The sequence below is a fragment of the Pipistrellus hanaki genome (genome assembly GCF_964339955.1).
Source record: "Pipistrellus hanaki genome assembly, chromosome: 8".
NCBI classification, from domain to species: Eukaryota; Metazoa; Chordata; class Mammalia; order Chiroptera; family Vespertilionidae; genus Pipistrellus; species Pipistrellus hanaki.
Genome location: NC_140510.1, coordinates 57,971,309 through 57,989,785, shown reverse-complemented (window position 1 = coordinate 57,989,785; position 18,477 = coordinate 57,971,309). Strand labels below are relative to the sequence as shown.

The window sequence follows — 18,477 nt, the reverse complement described above, 5'->3', positions numbered from 1 at the left end:
TAATAAAAATCAAAGTTCTCTCTATTAGTCTAATAGTTGTATCAAGAAAGTTGTCAGGCTACAATCTAAAAAATATTTTCATTATACCTCAATAATGCTGTTTGGAAAAGTACTTTATAGAAACATAATAGGAAGAACAAGCAGTTTTGAAGTATTTAAAGCAACAGAAACAAAGCACAAAACAAAGGCAATCACATGGTAAAGCCTCAGAGAAGATAATTTCAAGATTAGTGACTCAGACTAAATCTGCTGGAATAAGGCAGAAATTATAAGCCTAAATTATTGCTTCACATTAACTAAATTGAATGTTTTCTGTCCTGGAAGCTGACACACAAGACTAGCTCAGAAATCAAAGCATAAAAAGGCTTGCCATAATCCCAAAGGACATTTCTCAGGTTCTTCTAGCTAAAGGATTAGGAAGAACACTGTTCTCTCTCCACTGCCTATCGCACCGCTCCCTCTTCTCTAATTCCCTAATCCCTGTTCAGCTTTGCACCTCCTTTTCTCTCAGCACAAAGTTACCTTATATAGGAAATTGCTTGGCAGGTACATAACATTCACTGATAATGCCAACTCTCAAATCTGAAATATTATTTTATTACAAACTAGAGGCCTGGTGAATGAAATTCGTGCATGGGAGGGGGGGAGGGTCCCTCAGCCCGGCCTCACCCTCTCTAATCTGGGACCCCTTGGACATTCCTCTCACAATCCAGGACTGGTGGCTCCTAACCGCTTCTGTCTGCCAGCCTGATCACCTCCTAACCACTACCCTGCTGGCCTGATTGACATCTAACTGCTCCCCTGTGAGCCTGATTGCCCCCAACTGCTCTCCTCTGCCAGCCTAATGGCCCCCAATTTCCCTCCCCTGCAGGCTGGGTCACCCCCAGCTGCCCTCCCCTGCTAGACTGATCACCCCCAACTGCCTTCCCCTGTTGGCAATCTTGTGGTGGCCATCTTGTGATGGCCATCCTGTGATGACGTGAGGGAGTGAGGACCACCTAGGCTTTTATTAGTATAGATAGAAGGGCATCGGCTATATGACACAAAATACTGTTAACACTGTGTAACAGTTGATAAAATAGGTTTGTAGCTAATTTGTTTTAGGTACAATAAAATATCAAACATTTGAAATATCTGAGTAATAAACTTTCTGAAGAGTTAATTTTTTTCTTTGCTTGATAGTTGAGATTAACTCTTTTAAATTCAAACTTCAATGCAGTTGGCTCCCGGTAGCAGTAGAGAACTTTTACTGAATTAACCCTCCTAATAAAAATGACAAACTCTAGATAAAATAATGAAAACTATTTGCAGAGTAACCAAAAGCAGGCACAAAGTGGAAGGAACATAATCCTTCAAATAACAAGACCAAAACTAGATGAGTCTTACATTAATAAACCACTTTTTGGTTTGTATCAGTGCATGGTAGAGAGTTTCATGCAAAGTCTCAATAAATTTAAAAGAACTAAAATCATAGCATGTTCTTAATTCACAAGGGAATTAATTAGAAATAAATTTCTAGATATAACAAAAAGATAATTCAGACATCCCCCAAATATTTGGAAAATAATACTCATGAGTCAAGGAAAGAATCAAAAGGAAATTACAAAATATTGTTAACTAAATTATAATGGAAACATCAAATTTAGCTACAGTTAAATTAGTGATAAGAAGGAAATTTATAGCTTTAAAAGCATGTATTGAACCACAAAAACCCATTGTTCTAAACTCTGATGGGACTGCAAGTGGAGCCTACTTTCTCTAAGAACTTAACGCTTTGTTCCTTAAGGAAGGCAAATTCCCTGACACCAAAGACCTCAATTTACTTTATGAATAAAACCCAGAAATGAAGGTGGGCTTTAGCTTACTGCGCTTGATGGATGACTAGGGAGTCTGTACATTCATTTAGCTTTCTCAGTATCTACACAGAGTATAATATATTGTGTTATGTAAGGAAAATAACTAATTAAGTGTCAGATATGTAGACCCACCTTACTAGGTTCTCACAGCATTATCTCCATCCACCCCCACTTAGTATCACCTACTCTTCCTAAGCACTGATCAAGGATATAGATTTCACAAAAATTTTACCAACAAACCTTAATGAAAATAAGAATTACTGTGATAACTGCAGTAGTGACATTTATATCACATTGTATTTTTAACATTCTATATAATGTATTATATTAAGTCAATAAACATTTCTTCACGCGCACACACACACACACACACACACACAAGCATATATTAAAAGTATATTAAAACAACTGAGATACCAACTCAAGAAATTAGAAAAAAGATGATCAAGTTAAATCCCAGAGTTGGGAGGAAATAATTAAAGAGCAGAAATCAATGAAACAGAACAGATGAGCAGCAGTGCTCCGGGCTTCTGGGCAGTGAGGGAAGGCAGAAAGGCGGAAAGGCCAGGGAAAGGAAGGCCCATTCTTGCATGAATCTTCATGCATCGGGCCTCTAGTTTATATATATATTTTAAAACCTGCATAGCTAATATACTTAAAAATGACATACTGAAACATTGATTCAGCCATTTTAAATGAAAACCTTCAAACCTTCTATGAACTCAGGGTCATTAAACATTCATTTATCAACTGTGATCTCATTAAAGGATGCACTTAAATACTTATTGAAGTAAGCTCTTTGCTTATGTAAGAAGTAGATCCCAAATATTTACTATGTGTTCTGCTTGTTTTCAGTTGAGTTATCTCATTTATGGCAATACCAGTTTCTACATCTGACTGTACAGCCTAGGAAACCTGATCACCAAGTTCATTTGAAGTGTGTGTAAAAGAAAGCGAAGTTTGAGTGAATACCTGAATACATTTCTATAAGTAAAATGATAACTGTTAGGGTATGAACTTTGTAACATTATTTGGCTGTTTTGATTAAAAGCCCCTCCACTTTTCTTTTACTTACTTCTTGATTCTATGATACATTATTTAACTTAGTAATAAGTTAACTTAATGGAATTCTAACCATTAAACAAAAATACTAATTTAAATTTTTTTTCAAAGAATTCTTGTTGCTGGAATCATAATAAGATTTCATGAGAAAAGGACTTTCTATAAGAATGTCATGTATTACCTTTCGCAGTGGTCCATACTGTTTTCTGTACTTCTTGTTCCAAGATATTCCTATTTTTTTCAAAAGTTTCTGGCCCAGCAGATCAACAAGAATCAGATTACTCTCCTCCTTATGAAAGAAACACAAAGTCATTTAAGAAAATCTGTTCCAATTACCCTCCAATGGTAAGAAGTGACCATTACAGGATGAAATGTGACCTGCACCTATACAAAAATTCCATGTTGAATCCCTAACCCTCAAAATTTCAACTGTGGCTATTTTTGGATATGACCTTTAAAGAAGTTAAAACAAGGCCATTAGGGTGGGTCCTACTGCAATATGACTGGTGTCTCTACATGGAAATCTGGACACACAGAGAGACACCAGGGATGCGCATGCACAGGAAAGGCCTATAGGACACAGAGAAGAGGCATAATCTAGAAGACAAAGAGAGAGGCTGCAAGAGAAACCAAACCTTAATTTATCTTGGACTTGCAGCTTCCAGAACTGTGAGAAAATAAATTTCTATTGATTTAAGCCATCCAGTCTGTGGTATTTTGTTATAACCCTAGTAGGCTAATATGGTGACCATGGACCAATATAGTTAAAGGGCTGAGCCTAAGTCCCCAGTAACAATTATAAAAAACTGTTTACTGATGAATGAATGAAAGGAGACCTACCATTTATTACAACAGGGTGCTAAGCAAACATTAAAGGTCATCTTTAAAAGATTACCAATATTAGAAAAGAAAAAGAAGACGCAACTTCAGGTCCTACAAATATTAAAGGACAATATAGGAAACAGTAAATTCTAAAACAGTATGTAAAGTGAATCCCAATTCTACTTAAAATGACAATAGTAACACCAAAGAAACCTATAACTCAATCCTATATAATAAAAGGGCAATGCAAATTGACCTTAATGAGGGAATAACCAGTCACTATGTGCAGTGACCACCAGGGGGCAAACGCTCAGCATAGGAGCTGCCCCCTGGTGGTCAGTGCGCTCCCACAGGGAGAGCTCCGCTCAGCCACAAGCCAGGCTGATGACTGCAAGTGCAGCAGTGGTAGTGGGAGCCTCTCCTACCTCCTCGGCAGCGCTAAGGATGTCCAACTGCAGCTTAGGCCCACTTCCCCCGGGGGAGCCACAGCCAGACATCCCCCAAGGGCTCCAGAGCTGCCAGAGGGATGTCTGACTGCCAGCTTAGGTCCAATCCCCCAGGGAGCAGGCCTAAAATGGCAGGTGCACATTGTGAGGGGTCCCAGACTACGAGAGGGTGCAGCCGGGCTGAGGAACCTCCTGGAGTGCACACATTTTTGTGCACTGGGCCTCTAGTCCCAATATAAGTGTGTAAACACAAAGAAAGCAGAATGCAAAAAATATAGTCAAAATGAGCATTTGGTTTACATTTTTTATTTTTTTATATATTTTCTAGGTTTTTTTCTCTCTCAAGTTTTCTACTATGAATATGTATTTCTTTTAGAACCAGAAAGTTTCCAATAAAAATAAAAGATTAAAAAGAGACATAATGTACAAAGGAAAAAGATAGTATCAGATCCACCAAATCAATCTCATTCACATATATTTGATATACTAGGTGTACCAGTTAATAATGTGGTTTTTTTTTCAATAGATGGAGTTACACGTTGACATATATGTGATTTGATATGTATGCTATATTTTGTTGTATTGACAGCAAGCTTCAAAACTTCATATGTCAAATTTGCTGAAGGTGTTAACATCATAGATATTTTTATGCTTAAAATGTTGAATTTCATGCCAAAAAAAGCATTTGTGGGAAGTTTTAATTCATTACTTTGTTTTGAAGAAAAAGTTATTGTATACTTTGGGAAGCTTATGGAGAACATGCTCCATCTCAAGATACTTGTGAATGCTGGTTTAAATGCTTTAAAAGTGATAATTTCTATGTGAAAGACAAAGAAACTCCAGGTCAACTGAAAAAGTTTGAAGACCAACAATTACAAGCATTATTGGATGAAGATGTGTGTCAAACTCAAAAACAACTTGCAATAAGGTTAAACATTGCTCAGCAAAAAATTTCCAATCGTTTACAAGCAACGGGAAAGATTTTAAAGGAAGGAAAACTGAATGAAAGACAAATGGAAAACCGAAAAGTCATCAGTAAAATCTTGCTTCTACAGCATGAAAGTCTTTTTAGCATTGAATTGTGACTGACGATGAAAAGTGGATCTTTTTTGAGAATCCAAAATGCACAAAATCATGGGTTGATCCAGGTCAACATCAACATTGACTGCAAGGCCAAATCACTTCGAAAAGGATCAGCAGCAGACCATCGGAAAACACAAATATTTACATTATGATTCATTAACAGTAGCAAAATTACAGTTATGAAGTAGCAACAAAAATAATTTTATTGTTGGGGGTTACCACAACATGAGGAATTGCATTAGGAAGGTTGAGAAGCACTGTGTTAAAAGATCTTGCCTGGGAAGTATTAACCCACATGCAATATTCTCCAGACCTTGTCTCTTCAAATTACCAATTGTTCAGATCGATGGTACATGCACTTTCTGAGCAGCACTTCAAAACATAGGAAGAAGTGGAAAATTTGGTCTCTGAATGGTATGCCTCAAAACAAGAAAAGTTCTATTGGGACGGTAACCACAAATTACCTAAAGATGGGGGAAATGTGTAGCTAACGATGGACATTACTTTGAATAAAGCACTTTTGATGTTTCTCTTGAAATTGGGTTTTCTTTGATTACAAAATCTGCCATACCAGTACACCTAGTATACACACACACACAAATATAAGCACATTTTCTACCTGTGATAAGATTGCTTTTATAATCGTCAGTGGATCATCAATCTCTTCTTCATTCTGAAGATCTTTCAAATTCATATCTGGTTTACTTTTTTCCTCCTAGAAAAGAAAATAATAAAAAAGTTTCTATCATGGGGGTACCACTTTGTAAAGTATATGATTGTCTAACCACTATGCTGTACATCTGGGACTAATAAAAAGTAATATTGAATATAAACTGAAACTGGAAAAATAATTTTTTAAATATAAAATTTTTTTTTCTTTTTTTATCACCAATCTCTTAAAAGGTAACTAACAAAATAGGAATGTTTATGCTATGGAGGTTTCAAGATGGAGAATGATAATAAAAACAACATAATTTGTATATGGCTTTGAATTCCAGCTTTGTTTGAATAATCCTGGACGAGTTATTTTCATCTCTCTGACCTTGTCTATAAATTAGAATTGTAAGATAAGTAAAGGTTCTAGCACAATACAGTGAGTTACAACATTTTCTCACTCAGTACCAACATAAGCCATATTACTACACGTGGAGCAACTATTCATTAATAACATAATTAATTGCTTGATAATCAAGAAGATATGTTTTAAGTATTCTACATCTAAACATAATGATTTCTATCTTACATTTTGACATTTTATTATGTTTTAGTTACATTTAAAAACTGGTGGAGAGTTTGGGATTGATGGGTAATGCATCATAATTTTGCCTACTGGAAATAACTATTAGAATCTCAGTTCAGACTTTTCCTCAGAACATCTGAAAGTTCTTTTCTTGAGACTATTCAAAACTTTTCCATAAAATGTTAAAGAAACACTAAAAAATGAAAAGATATATCATTTTCATATGTAGGTTAAAAACCCCACTAAGCATGGGAAAGAACACTGACAAGCTGATTCTAGAAATGCTCACAGAGCATAAAGAGCAGGGACAGGGACAATGCTCCTGAAGAATAACAACACAGAGGGAGACCTTGCCCTACACATGGCATGACTTCTTTTAAAGCTACAGAAATCAACAATGTGGTGTCTGCCTAGGAGTGGGGAAAAAAATCTGGAGAAGAAAACAACGCCCCAAATTGATCCACACATACATAAACAATTGATATAACAGGACTGGCATTCTAGATTGGTGGGTAAAAAATTAATTATTGAATAAATGGTACCCAAATGGAAAAAAATAAAATAAAATCTCACAACATTCACAGGAGATCATTCCAGGAAGAATGAAATTTTAATGTAAATGAAAAACAAACTTTTAACTGGGGTGATGAACATACAATACAATATAAGAGATGATGTATTATAGAACTGTACATATGAAGCCTGTATAATTTTATTAACCAATGTCAGCCCAATAAACTTTAAAAAAAAAAGTAAAATAGAGGTTTTTAAAAATAAGTAAAAAAATAAAAACCCAAAAAACCCAAACCCCACAAACTCCCCACAAATATTTAGAAGACAGCATAGAAGGAAAATCATCATCTCTGGTTGTTGCCATCAATGACAGAAGAAAAGCTAAGGGACTACTGATTAAAGGACTTAAGTGATATGCTAACTAAATGCATTTCATGATTCTGGACTTAATACTTGAGTGGGAAAGAAAATGCTATGAAGGATTTGGATCAGACAAATGGCGAAATGTGAATATAAATTAAATGTTAGCTAAAAAGATATCAGTGCTGAAGTTGCTGATTTTGATCTCTGCTTATGTAAGGGAATGTCTTCATTTTCATGAGATAAGCACTGACATATTTAAGGATAAACATAAACTTCAAACAGTTCAGCACTAACAATCACAATGTTAACTGTTTGTATGTGCGCACACACGTGCTTGTGTGTGTACAAAGTGTATGCTTGCACAAATGTGGCAAATGTTAATTGGAGAATCTAGGTGAAGAGTATACAGCACGTGTTTGTACTCTGCTGACTATGTTTCTATAAGTATGAAATTGTTTAGAAATAAAAATTTTAAACTATATTCACTTTCAGTGTCTATAAAAGTATTCTACAGAGTGAATATATAATAAATGGCAAAATAATAGGACTAGAAAAGGAAAAGCAATTCAAAGATACTTCTAAATTAATGTCCATGCTCACCTGAAATTGCCAGTTTCCCAAATGATCAACATCTTTAATATACACATGATAGTGCCCTCCATAGCAACCACCTTTGTGTATAATAACTGAGAAGAGGTCATACATGTATTCCAAGTCATCCAGTTCACTCTACAAAAGAACATACACATGGATATAGTTTACACAAAGTGGGAAGATACATAACCAAAGGGCAAAATAATTTTAACTACTAAAATAAAAATTTCACTGTTTATTATTGTTATTTAAGGGTAAATTAAGATAAACTTAACAACTGACTTTAAATTCTAAAATGCTTAATTCTTAGATTAATTCTGTGTCTTGCTTAAACATGAAAACACATACCCAAACAAGATGCTACTTTTATGTAGTTTGGCTAAGATCAATCATGTAAGCCAATGTGATAACAAAATACATTTGCCTATCAGTGCATCTGTGAGTCTTGGCAAGCCCATCTTTGTATGATACCTATTTTGCTACTTTAAATGTGGTCTTTAGCTGGTAAATTTTTCCTGTGCTCCAACTAGATTTGTCATGTGCCTGAAAGTCAAAGCCATATCTGTCACCACTCCTGACCTCCTGACATGTTGGTCCTCTGCATATAAGAGGAATTTAGCAATTATGAATACAAGCTGGTTTTGTTTAGCGGCAGTTTAGTGGAATAAAAGTTTTTGTTAATTTATTAATTCTACTAGAGGCCCAGTGCATGAAATTTGTGCACGGAGTGTGTGTGTGGGGGGGGGGGGGGAGGGGGGAGGTTGTCCCTCAGCCCAGCCTGCACCCTCTCCAATCTGGGACTCCTTGAGGGATGTCCAACTGCCCCCAGGATCAGGCCTAAACAGGCAGTCGGACATTCCTCTCACAATCTAGGACTGCTGGCTCCCAACTTCTTGCCTTCCTGCCTTCCTGATTGCCCCTAACTGCTTCTGTTTGCCAGCCTGATCACCCCCTAACCACTCTGCTGCCAGCCTGATTGATGCCTAACTGCTCCCCTGCCAGCCTGGTTACCTCTAACTGCCCTCCCCTGCAGGCCTGGTCACCCCTAACTGCTCTCCCCTGCAGGCCTGGGTCACCCCCCAACTGCCCTTCCCTGCAGGCCCAGTCACTCCCAACTTTTCTCCTCTGCCAGCCTGATCACCCCTAACTGCCCTCCCCTGCGGCTTGATTGCCCCCAACTGCCCTACCTTCCAGGCATAGTCCCCTCCAACTGTTCTCCCCTGCTGGCCATCTTATGGTGGCCATCTTCTGTCCACATGGGGACAGGATCTTTAACCACATGGAGGCAACCATCTTGTGTGTTGGAGTGATGGTCAATCTGAATATTATTCTTTTATTAGATAGGCTAGAGGACTGGTGCATGGGTGAGGGCCAGCTGGTTTTCCCTGAAGGGTATCCTGGATCAGGGTGGGGGTTCTCTTGTGGCATGGGGCAGCCTGAGCGAAGGGCCTGTGGTGCTTTGCAGGCTGGCCACACCCCCTGGTGACCCGAGCGGAGGCCCTGATATCTGGAATTTATCTTCTACAATTGAAACTTTGTAGCCTGGAGTGGAGGCCTAGGCCAGCTAGAGCTGCAGAAGCTTGGCTTCCTCCATTGCTGGGGGCAACCCTAGCCTTATGCTCTTCCAGCTCTGTGGCTGCCACCATTTCTGTTAAATTTATTTACCTTCTATAACTGAAACTTTGCAGCATTGAGTGGAGGCCTAGACTGGCAAGGGCAGGCAAAAAGCTTGGCTTCCTCCATTGCCCAAGCCTCCTTCCTGCTCTCTGTGGCCGCAGCCATCTTGGTTGGATTTATTTGCATATTTGCTCCTGATTGGCTAGTGGGCATGGCTGGTGGGTGTAGCAGAAGTATGGCCAATTTGCATATTACTCTTTTATTAGATAGTATGATCAAACTTTTCTGTAATTAATGTGCTCTATAATATGAGTGGTCCAACAGATGAACACCTACATTGGCATTTGAAGAAAAATCTACTTTAGGTTAAGAAATATTTTGCATATGGATGCTATTTGAAGAGATCCCAATTATTTGAGAAAATGTAAGTTCTTTAAAAGTTATCCTATTAAAGTAAGCAGCATTCTTTTTTTAAATTTCTGGTTCAAGCAAAAGACGAAATATAAACAAAGATGAGAAGTGGTAATTTTTTTCATTAATACAGATATCAAAAAGAAATATAAAAAGCAAATTTCTTGGATAAATGCTCAATGTTTTCCTTATTTCAGTTTTGTTATTTCAAAGCATGTTAAAATCATCTGACAAACTGCTGTTTATAAAAGGACAAAAATTTTTCTACATGAGATGATGGATGTTAACGAAACCTATTGTGGCACATACCCAATGGTGGCAATCATTTCACATATATGTAAATCAAGCTATCATTCTGTACACCTTAAACTTATAAACTGATATATGCCAATTATTTCTCAATAAAACTGGAAAAGATAGCTCAATTATCCTGAAAAACTGTGTGTGTGTTTCAGGAGTAAATGGAGGAACAAGTACACTGACACTCTGGAAAAACTGTTTATTCTATGTGTACAATTACAAACTCAGGGCCAACACAAATTACAACCTTTGAATGTAATCCTATCTAATAAAGACAGAATATGCAAATTGACCATAACTCCACCACAAAAGATGGCGGCACCTACAGCCAATAAGAAGGGAATATGCAATTTGATGTGACAAGGCTAGAGGCGGAAGGTGGCTCTGGCCAGAGCAAAGGCAGTGCTGGCAGCCAGGGGAAGAAAGGCCTATTCTTGTACGAATCTTCGTACATCAAGCCTCTGGTTCATATAATAAAACAACCAAAAGCTCAGTAATTAGGTTTGAAGTAGAGGAAAACCTATCTAAATTGAAAGAATATTTTAAAAAATTACTTTCATTAGAAATTCAATAGCAAGCTAATAAATGTTCTGGTCTTAATAAACATATAAAGAATGATTTGTAATAAGAAATACATTAGTCTTGTCATTGTGATCTTGACATGTGTAACAATTATATAGAAATTCATGCAGAGTGATCAGGGGTGGAGGGGGGCGAGTAGTGTGTCCCTCAGCCCAGCCTGCACGCTCTCCAATCTGGGACCCCTTAAGGGATGTCCAACTGCCCATTTAGTCCCAATCCCATGGGCAGGTGGACATCCCTCTCACAATCCAAGACTGCGGCTCCCAATCGCTCACCTGCCTGCCTGCCTGCCTGCCTGATTGCCCCTAACTGCTTTTGCCTGCCAGCGTGATCACCCCTAACAACTCCCCTGCCAGCCTAATTGACACCTAACTGCTCCCTTGCTGGCCCAATTGCCCCTAATTGCCCTCCCCTGCCAGTCTGGTTGCCCCTAACTGTCCTCCCATACAGGCCTGGTCACCCCCAAGTGCCCTCCTCTACTGGCCCAGTCACCCCTACAGGTCTGATTGCCCCCAACAGCCCTCCCTTTCAGGCCTGGTCCCTCCCAACTTCCCTGCCCTACTAGCCTGATTGCCCACAACTACCCTCCCCTGCCGGCCATCTTGTGGTGGCCATCTTGTGTCCACATGGGGGGGAGGGGGCCATCTTGTGTGTTAGAGTGATGGTCAATTTTCATATTACCTCTTTATTATATAGGATTTTTTAAATGGCTTATAAAGTAGGTTAATTATGCAATTAATTTGTTTTCAAACTTTTTCTTGCCCAAGTCTTAAGTACTACAAATCCCAGGCTAGTAAGTTCCAGTTACCTGTTCACTTTCTAAATGTGTAATTCATTGCTGCACTTAAAGTAAACTAAATCCGAATAGCAAAGTGCCAATTACAGATAACTTCTTTTAATGTGAGGCCACTTCTAATTTTGCTCTTAAATTTCATTTCAAAGCTTTTTCAAGAGAGTTTAATAAAAATAACTGAGAACAAATCCATACTTTGGAAATTCAAAAGGACTGTAATAAACCAGGAGTTCTTAGCTGGGAGTGATTTTACCAATTCCCCTTCCTGCAGGAGACATGGGCATTTGACAAGGTTTGAATACATTTCTGTCACCACTGGAGAGGAGGGAGAGGTTGCTGCTATCATCTACCAGAAATGTCACCTCACAACCTACAATGCAAGGGACAGCACAGTGCCATGGCTGAGATTCTGCAATAAGCCAACTGAAAATCAGGTCAGTTAAGAATTCAATATTGAGAGGGAGAAAAAAGAATTTAAAAATAAAAGAGTTCAAACCTGTTCACAAAAAGGCTTGAGATTGATCCGAAGAGGGAATGTGTAACAGCTAGTTTCCTTGTATCGTTCACACTTCACAAAATCAAAATTAAATCTTAATAATGAAACAGTAAGAAAGGGAGGCAGCTTACGTAATTTGGCCGACTGTTAAGAGAAAAAGTTTTAAGTTTTTAAAAAGCAGTTGCATAAAAGAATACATGTTTCTTAAACAAAGCAAATTATGACATAATTTTAAGAGGAAAATGTCCTTAAGTCACAAACTCATCATGATGAACTGAATATAGCCCTTGATATAAACTCATCTATTTTATAGGACTAAAAGTGATATCACTCATTTATGCTTACAACTAAAATTTACAACCCAATTTTAGAGTTTCTACCCTAAAATCAAAGCTATCTGATGAGCATGTTATAACTGGATGCTCCCCTCCCTAACAATGTTTCTTTCCTGCCAAAGTCCTAGCCTATCATCTTCTTCCTTTTATTTACTAAACAACTGGAGATCTTAATCTGGGATCCTTGGACCTCTTTCAATGGATCTGGACCCTTGAAATACCAAAATTGTACATGTTTATGTATTTATGAAGAGATCCAAAGCTTTCATTAGACTTTCAAAAGTGCTCTAACTCCCCAATGTTAAGATCTACTGATTGGGGTTTTATAGTTACAGTTCTTACAAGCAGGTAAGTTTTTGAAAAATTTCTTGTTTTAAAATAAAACATAATTAAGCGTTTTTGTTTGTTTTGCTTTGTTTTGTTTTTTTAAGTCATCAGCTTTTAGCCTTGGCCAGGTAGCTCATTTGGTTAGAGTGTCATCCTGATATGCCATGGTTGTGGGTTCGGTCTCTGATCAGGGCACATACAAGAGGCAACCAATGAATGCATAAATATGTGGAACAACAAACTGATGTTTCTCTCTCTCTCCCTAAAATCAATTTTTAAAAAAAAGTCATCAGCTTTTCCCACCCTCCTTACACTAATGGCTTATGGGAGGGGCAAAACATCCTTCCTCATATATAAAATTATCCAAAATCATAAATATTTAACATTCCTAAAAATATAAGTAAAACAATCCTAAAAATCAAGTAAATAACAAAAAACAGTTAAATGATAAAACAGCAATTTAACCACCTGGTAGATTTTCAATTAAGTCTAAAAAACTGACTCAACTACAATGTGGCTGAGAAAAGAAAGATTGCTCAAAATAAGAAAATCTGCATTAATTTAGGTAGTACAACTGAACCTAAATTTAGAATGCAATAAATTTAATGCAACTACAACAGAATGTAATTTTAAAAGTATAAAGATAAGCTCAACTGATGTGGCTTAGTGGTTGAATGGCAATCCATGAACCAGGAAGTCATGGTTCAATTCCCAGTCAGGGCACATGCCCCGGTTGCGGGCTGCATCCCCAGTAGGGGGCGTACAGGAGGCAGTCGACCAATGATTCTCTCTCACAATGGTGTTTCTATCCTTCTCTCCCTTTCCCTTCCTCCCTGAAATCAATAAAAACATATTTTTTAAAAAATATCAAAATCAAAATATTTCTACTGAAAAATAATTAAACCAATGATATACAAGATGCATAAAGAACTGCTTTTATTTAGCAAAAAGGTTTTATTTTACTAATGTGCATATTAAGCCCAACTAAAACTAAAAATGTATTTATGTATCTTTCAAAACTTCTTATCCCCTAAATTTTATATTTATTTAATTAGATTGTAATCATGGCGCCAAAGATGAGATACAAACTAAATAAGAAAACAATAAACCTCTCTATTTAGGTTTCCTAAAGGGGTAAAGGCTGGATAAAAGTATGAACTAAACAGTATAATATTTATCCTGGTTCAAATCCTATTGAGAAAGCTACGGGTGTTGAGTTTATTGTTTTTATCACATTTTCACCTACAATGACCAGGATCCAAATCAAAATTGTGTATTATCTAAATCATTCCTCATTTTCTTTGTTAGAACAGCCAGTCATTGTCAGCTGTAGGAATAGTATTATCTGGTTATCATAACAGAGTAACTGCAAAGATATGTCTTTTGTGGTTGTTCTTTCAGTGAGAGCTCAATAACCACCGAGTGACTTGGGTTCCAGTTCATCATGCTAGAAAGAGCCTATGACACCATCCACCAGCAGTGGAATAGTGACCATTGTGCATAACAATGGCAGCAGCAGAGTTGGTGCCTCATTGCAGGAAAAAAATCATTGCTTACATCCTGCCCTCCTTTCACCCTGTGTTTTGCTTTGCTGTACAAAAAGAAACCCAGAAGTACTGTCAAGCCCTTTAATTGGGGCATATTAGATCTGCTGGAGTCGGGAAGGAGGTATGTATATATATTGAAACTGTAAAATACCTGCCTATGCAGAAAGTGAAGAAAGCCATCTATTTTCATAGTAGTAGACAAAGAAAGGAAAGCTCAACAAGCGTCTTGGTTGGCAGAAATAAAAACATATTGCCTTCTCTGTAATGATAATCTGCAAAAAGCCATGATGGTGAGGTGTTTATCACCAAAGGTGTATTTAAGAACCACTGAGGTACAAATAAAATTTTTCCTGAGAAGGAAAGAAGTTGAGAAAACTATTCAGTTGAAAGCTTAAAAAAAGCCTTTACTATAAAAATTAAAATACAGATATAAATGTAAATGTGTTTCGATCCTTAGTATTAACAGCTTCATGTATATCTTCCAAACTGTTTCAAACAAGCTGACTTCACTTGATAGACCTTCTTGCTAAAGTACTAAATGGCCAACCTAAAAAAAGGCAGTGTCTGTCTTTACCTTTGCTGCTTTCACCAGCCGGTCACAAGTTCCACAGTGGTATAAGTTGTCACAGTCAAAAACCTCCTCTTCTACATACATGTTCCAGAGTGCATCTTCCAGACCTGTTACATTTTTTACCGCTACTGTTAGATCTAAGAAGTCTTCCTAAAATACACATAAACATAATAATTAAAAAACAATTTCACAGTTCACATATACATCACCAATTCATACACATAATGAAAATAATCAGATCTATTTTTCCTAAAATACTGTACATATCAAGGTATAGATCTCCTCCTAATCAGATACTGTGAAATTCATAACCAAATTATCTTTTCTAAAACTATAACTGAGCTTAAAATATATCAGGAACGAATTCACTGTAGCTCCAATAAAACCTATTTTGTCAGGAGTTAAGACAAATGACAAATATACATCTGCATTAAGAAGTGTGTACATGCAGGTCTTATTAGTGATGAGTTTCTAGACTAGAACAACAAGGGGAGGGCTGAATACTCAAATGGAAATTCTGTTTACTCATCTGTTTCTGCCAGGGCTGGTTTAACACATACTTAAGAAGTTATAAAAAAAAACAACAACATAATTTTGAGTCAAGATAAAAAGGTATTCTATTCTTACAAAAATTAAGAGGATATTTTGCAAAATGGGAGTCTATAAAGTATACTGTAACTACATTTTAATTACAACATGTTCTTAGTAATAAAAACTTAGAAAATCTGACAAGTTTATAGAGTATTTAGTTTTGTTTGTTTGTTTTAAAAATATATATATATTTTATTGATTTTTAACAGAGAGAAAGGGAGAGAGCTAGAGAGCTAGAAACGTCGATGAGAGAGAAACATCGACCAGCTGCCTCTTGCACACCCCCTACCGGGGATGTGCCCGCAACCAAGGTACATGCCCTTGACCGGAATCGAACCTGGGACCTTTCAGTCCGCAGACCGATGCTCTACCACTGAACCAAACCAGGCTTCGGCGTATAGAGTATTTAGTTTTAATAGCATTAAAGGCATTATTGGAACTATAAAATAACAGTACTAAGTTCATGGTAGAAATCTAAAGTAATAAAAGTAAAATTTAGATATGGTCTATAATATATGTATGTGAAAAGTTAATTTCTGTAATTTATCATGTGCCTTAATATACAAAGTAGTATGAAATTAGTTTGTGAATTATTATTATAGGTAAGTCATCATACAGTAATTCAAAGACACACATCTTAATATTTTCAAATTAGGCTGGCCAAACCTATTAGCACAGTAAAAAAGAATCAAAAAAGTATCTTTTATCCCCAATGCTCATAAAGAAATAGAAAAAAAGAAAATATCTGTGCCAAAAAAAGCAATTAATGCAACATTTAGAAAATGGCATTTAATTTTTTACTCATACTATCAAATACAGAAACTTTCTATAACTCTTGCCATAACAAAATATTTTTATTAAAGGACAGCTATTCAGATGAAATAATTTGCTGTCGAAGATAGGTAGAGTAAGTGGAGATTATTATATTTACATGAGCAAATTTCCAATAATATTGAATGGACAATCTATGTCATGACAAAGTATGATAGATTATACTGGATTAAACATTATTATAATGGCTTTATATATGTTTATGTAAAATAAACATATTTTTAAACAGTAACATTTAAATATAAGCATACATGTGCAAAGAACTTTCTTAAAGACATTAATAAACTAAATCCAATATTTAATTACAGATATTTGTCAATACCCTATTTTTATTACTTCCCTAATTAACTTGATAATATTCCACCAACAACCATGATGAAGTCACTTTCCTTATGAGGCCACAGATCTCTACTTGCAAACATCTCCAACTCTATTTTCTATCAGAATAATGAATAAAACATCAAAACGATGTTTTATGATATTTGCTTCTTTCAGTTTACATGGAGAAATCTGGATTATAAACTTATGACTTAGGTGGAGCTAGAGTAAAAGAAAAAACCCCAATAAAGTGATTTCTAGAAATAAACAGTTAATCCTCACATGGTACCACAGGTCCTAGATTTAACAGTATGAATTATTCTTAACAATATAATTTATTACTAAAACACTCTTGCATATTCACCTGCTTTTCACTGACATTCTTACATTCTTTACAAACAATCTGGTTAACAATGGTCCCATGATATAGACGATTGATGAGGTCATGGCCGGAGGTCCCAACTAAAGAAGTTTCCAAAGCACTAAAGAGAATTCGATTCAGTTCCTGCACATCATGTTGTCTCATTTCCTATAAAAAAGGTAACTTTTAAATGTGATTTTTGTGCTTCACATTTTTAAAAACATATTTTAAGTGATATTAAAAAAACACCCACAAGATTTATCAAATCCAAAGGTAAACTCGATCAAACATAAGGATGACTAATCTAAATGAGCTGAGAACAGGTTAAGAGACCACCACCTATTTTCAGTTTTATTACAAAACAAAAATATGAACAGGCAGAGCGGCAGGAGAGGAGAACCAGGAAAGTGAGGTCACAGGAATCACAGAGGCGGGTGCTTTACAAAGGGGTGGTGAGAGCAGAGAGGTGTCTCCTGGAATTGGCACACAGATGTCATGAGTGACTTTTCCAAGAAACAAGAGGAACAAATTGAAGGTGCAGAAGTAGAGGCAGTGAAGGAAGACAAATTTAGAGTTCATGTGAAGAGAAGCTGACAAAGTGGATAGAAGCTGAAGCAAGATGTAGGACTCAGGATCTTTTTCATTTTTCTTTTTTAACACACAAGACACTAGAAGACAAATTTCCTCATTCAATTTAATTTCTGGTGGGACAGAAAGCTTGCAGAAGTTTTCAAGCTATTTCTGAACAATCCTAAGTTTGCCAGAAGTGTCTCAGAGACCCTTTCTGCCACTGAAAGTTCAGTCCTACACGTTTCCTGAAAGATTTTATTTAGAAGTAAATAAGGTTTTCACAGCTTTAAGTATGAAACTAATAAATTAGTGGAAGCTCATTATACAAAACAAAGGGAAATCCATCAATTGATGACTAGATTTAAAAAACAAACAGATGGCATATCTATGACATAGAATATTACGTGCCAATAAAAAGGAATGAATGCCAATACATACTATATGATTCCGTTTCTGTGAAATGTGCAGAAATAGGCAAGTGTACAGTGTTCAGAGATGGAAAGCAGATTAGTGGTTGCCAGGGGGTGAGGAGAAAGAGATTGGGGAAGGGGGACTATTAATGGGTATGGAGTGGGGAAAAGGTTCTAAAATTAATTGTAGTGATGGTTGTACAACTCTGTAAACATAGTAAAAAAAAAAAAACCCACTGAATTTATGGTGTGTGAATTATATCTCAATAAAGCAGTTATTTTTAAAACAAGAAATTACCCCTAAGCAGCTATCCTGCATCAGAAATTTAGCATACTGTTTAGTAAAACCCCATTTACTTCAAAGTTCAAGCCCTACCTCTTTGACCTCATAGCATCACCTAGTTAAGGAGTGTTCCTGTTAGAAGACGACCACAGTTC

The 18,477-nt window shown here is 36.6% G+C and overlaps 1 protein-coding gene across 3 annotated transcripts in view; it reads right to left on the bottom strand.

The window, feature by feature from the left end:
* The window catches only part of USP40 (ubiquitin specific peptidase 40), a 72,065-nt gene that overhangs the window by 46,737 nt on the left and 6,851 nt on the right, over positions 1 to 18,477 (bottom strand). For all 3 annotated transcript variants that reach the window (XM_084891752.1, XM_084891750.1, XM_084891751.1), the window contains exons 5-10: positions 17,063 to 17,227; positions 14,962 to 15,108; positions 12,179 to 12,322; positions 7,986 to 8,114; positions 5,889 to 5,984; positions 3,100 to 3,207 (exon numbers count right to left, since the gene is read on the bottom strand). In XM_084891752.1, coding sequence (XP_084747878.1) covers positions 3,100 to 3,207; positions 5,889 to 5,984; positions 7,986 to 8,114; positions 12,179 to 12,322; positions 14,962 to 15,108; positions 17,063 to 17,227 — 789 coding nt within the window. The remainder of the gene's footprint in view (positions 1 to 3,099; positions 3,208 to 5,888; positions 5,985 to 7,985; positions 8,115 to 12,178; positions 12,323 to 14,961; positions 15,109 to 17,062; positions 17,228 to 18,477) is intronic.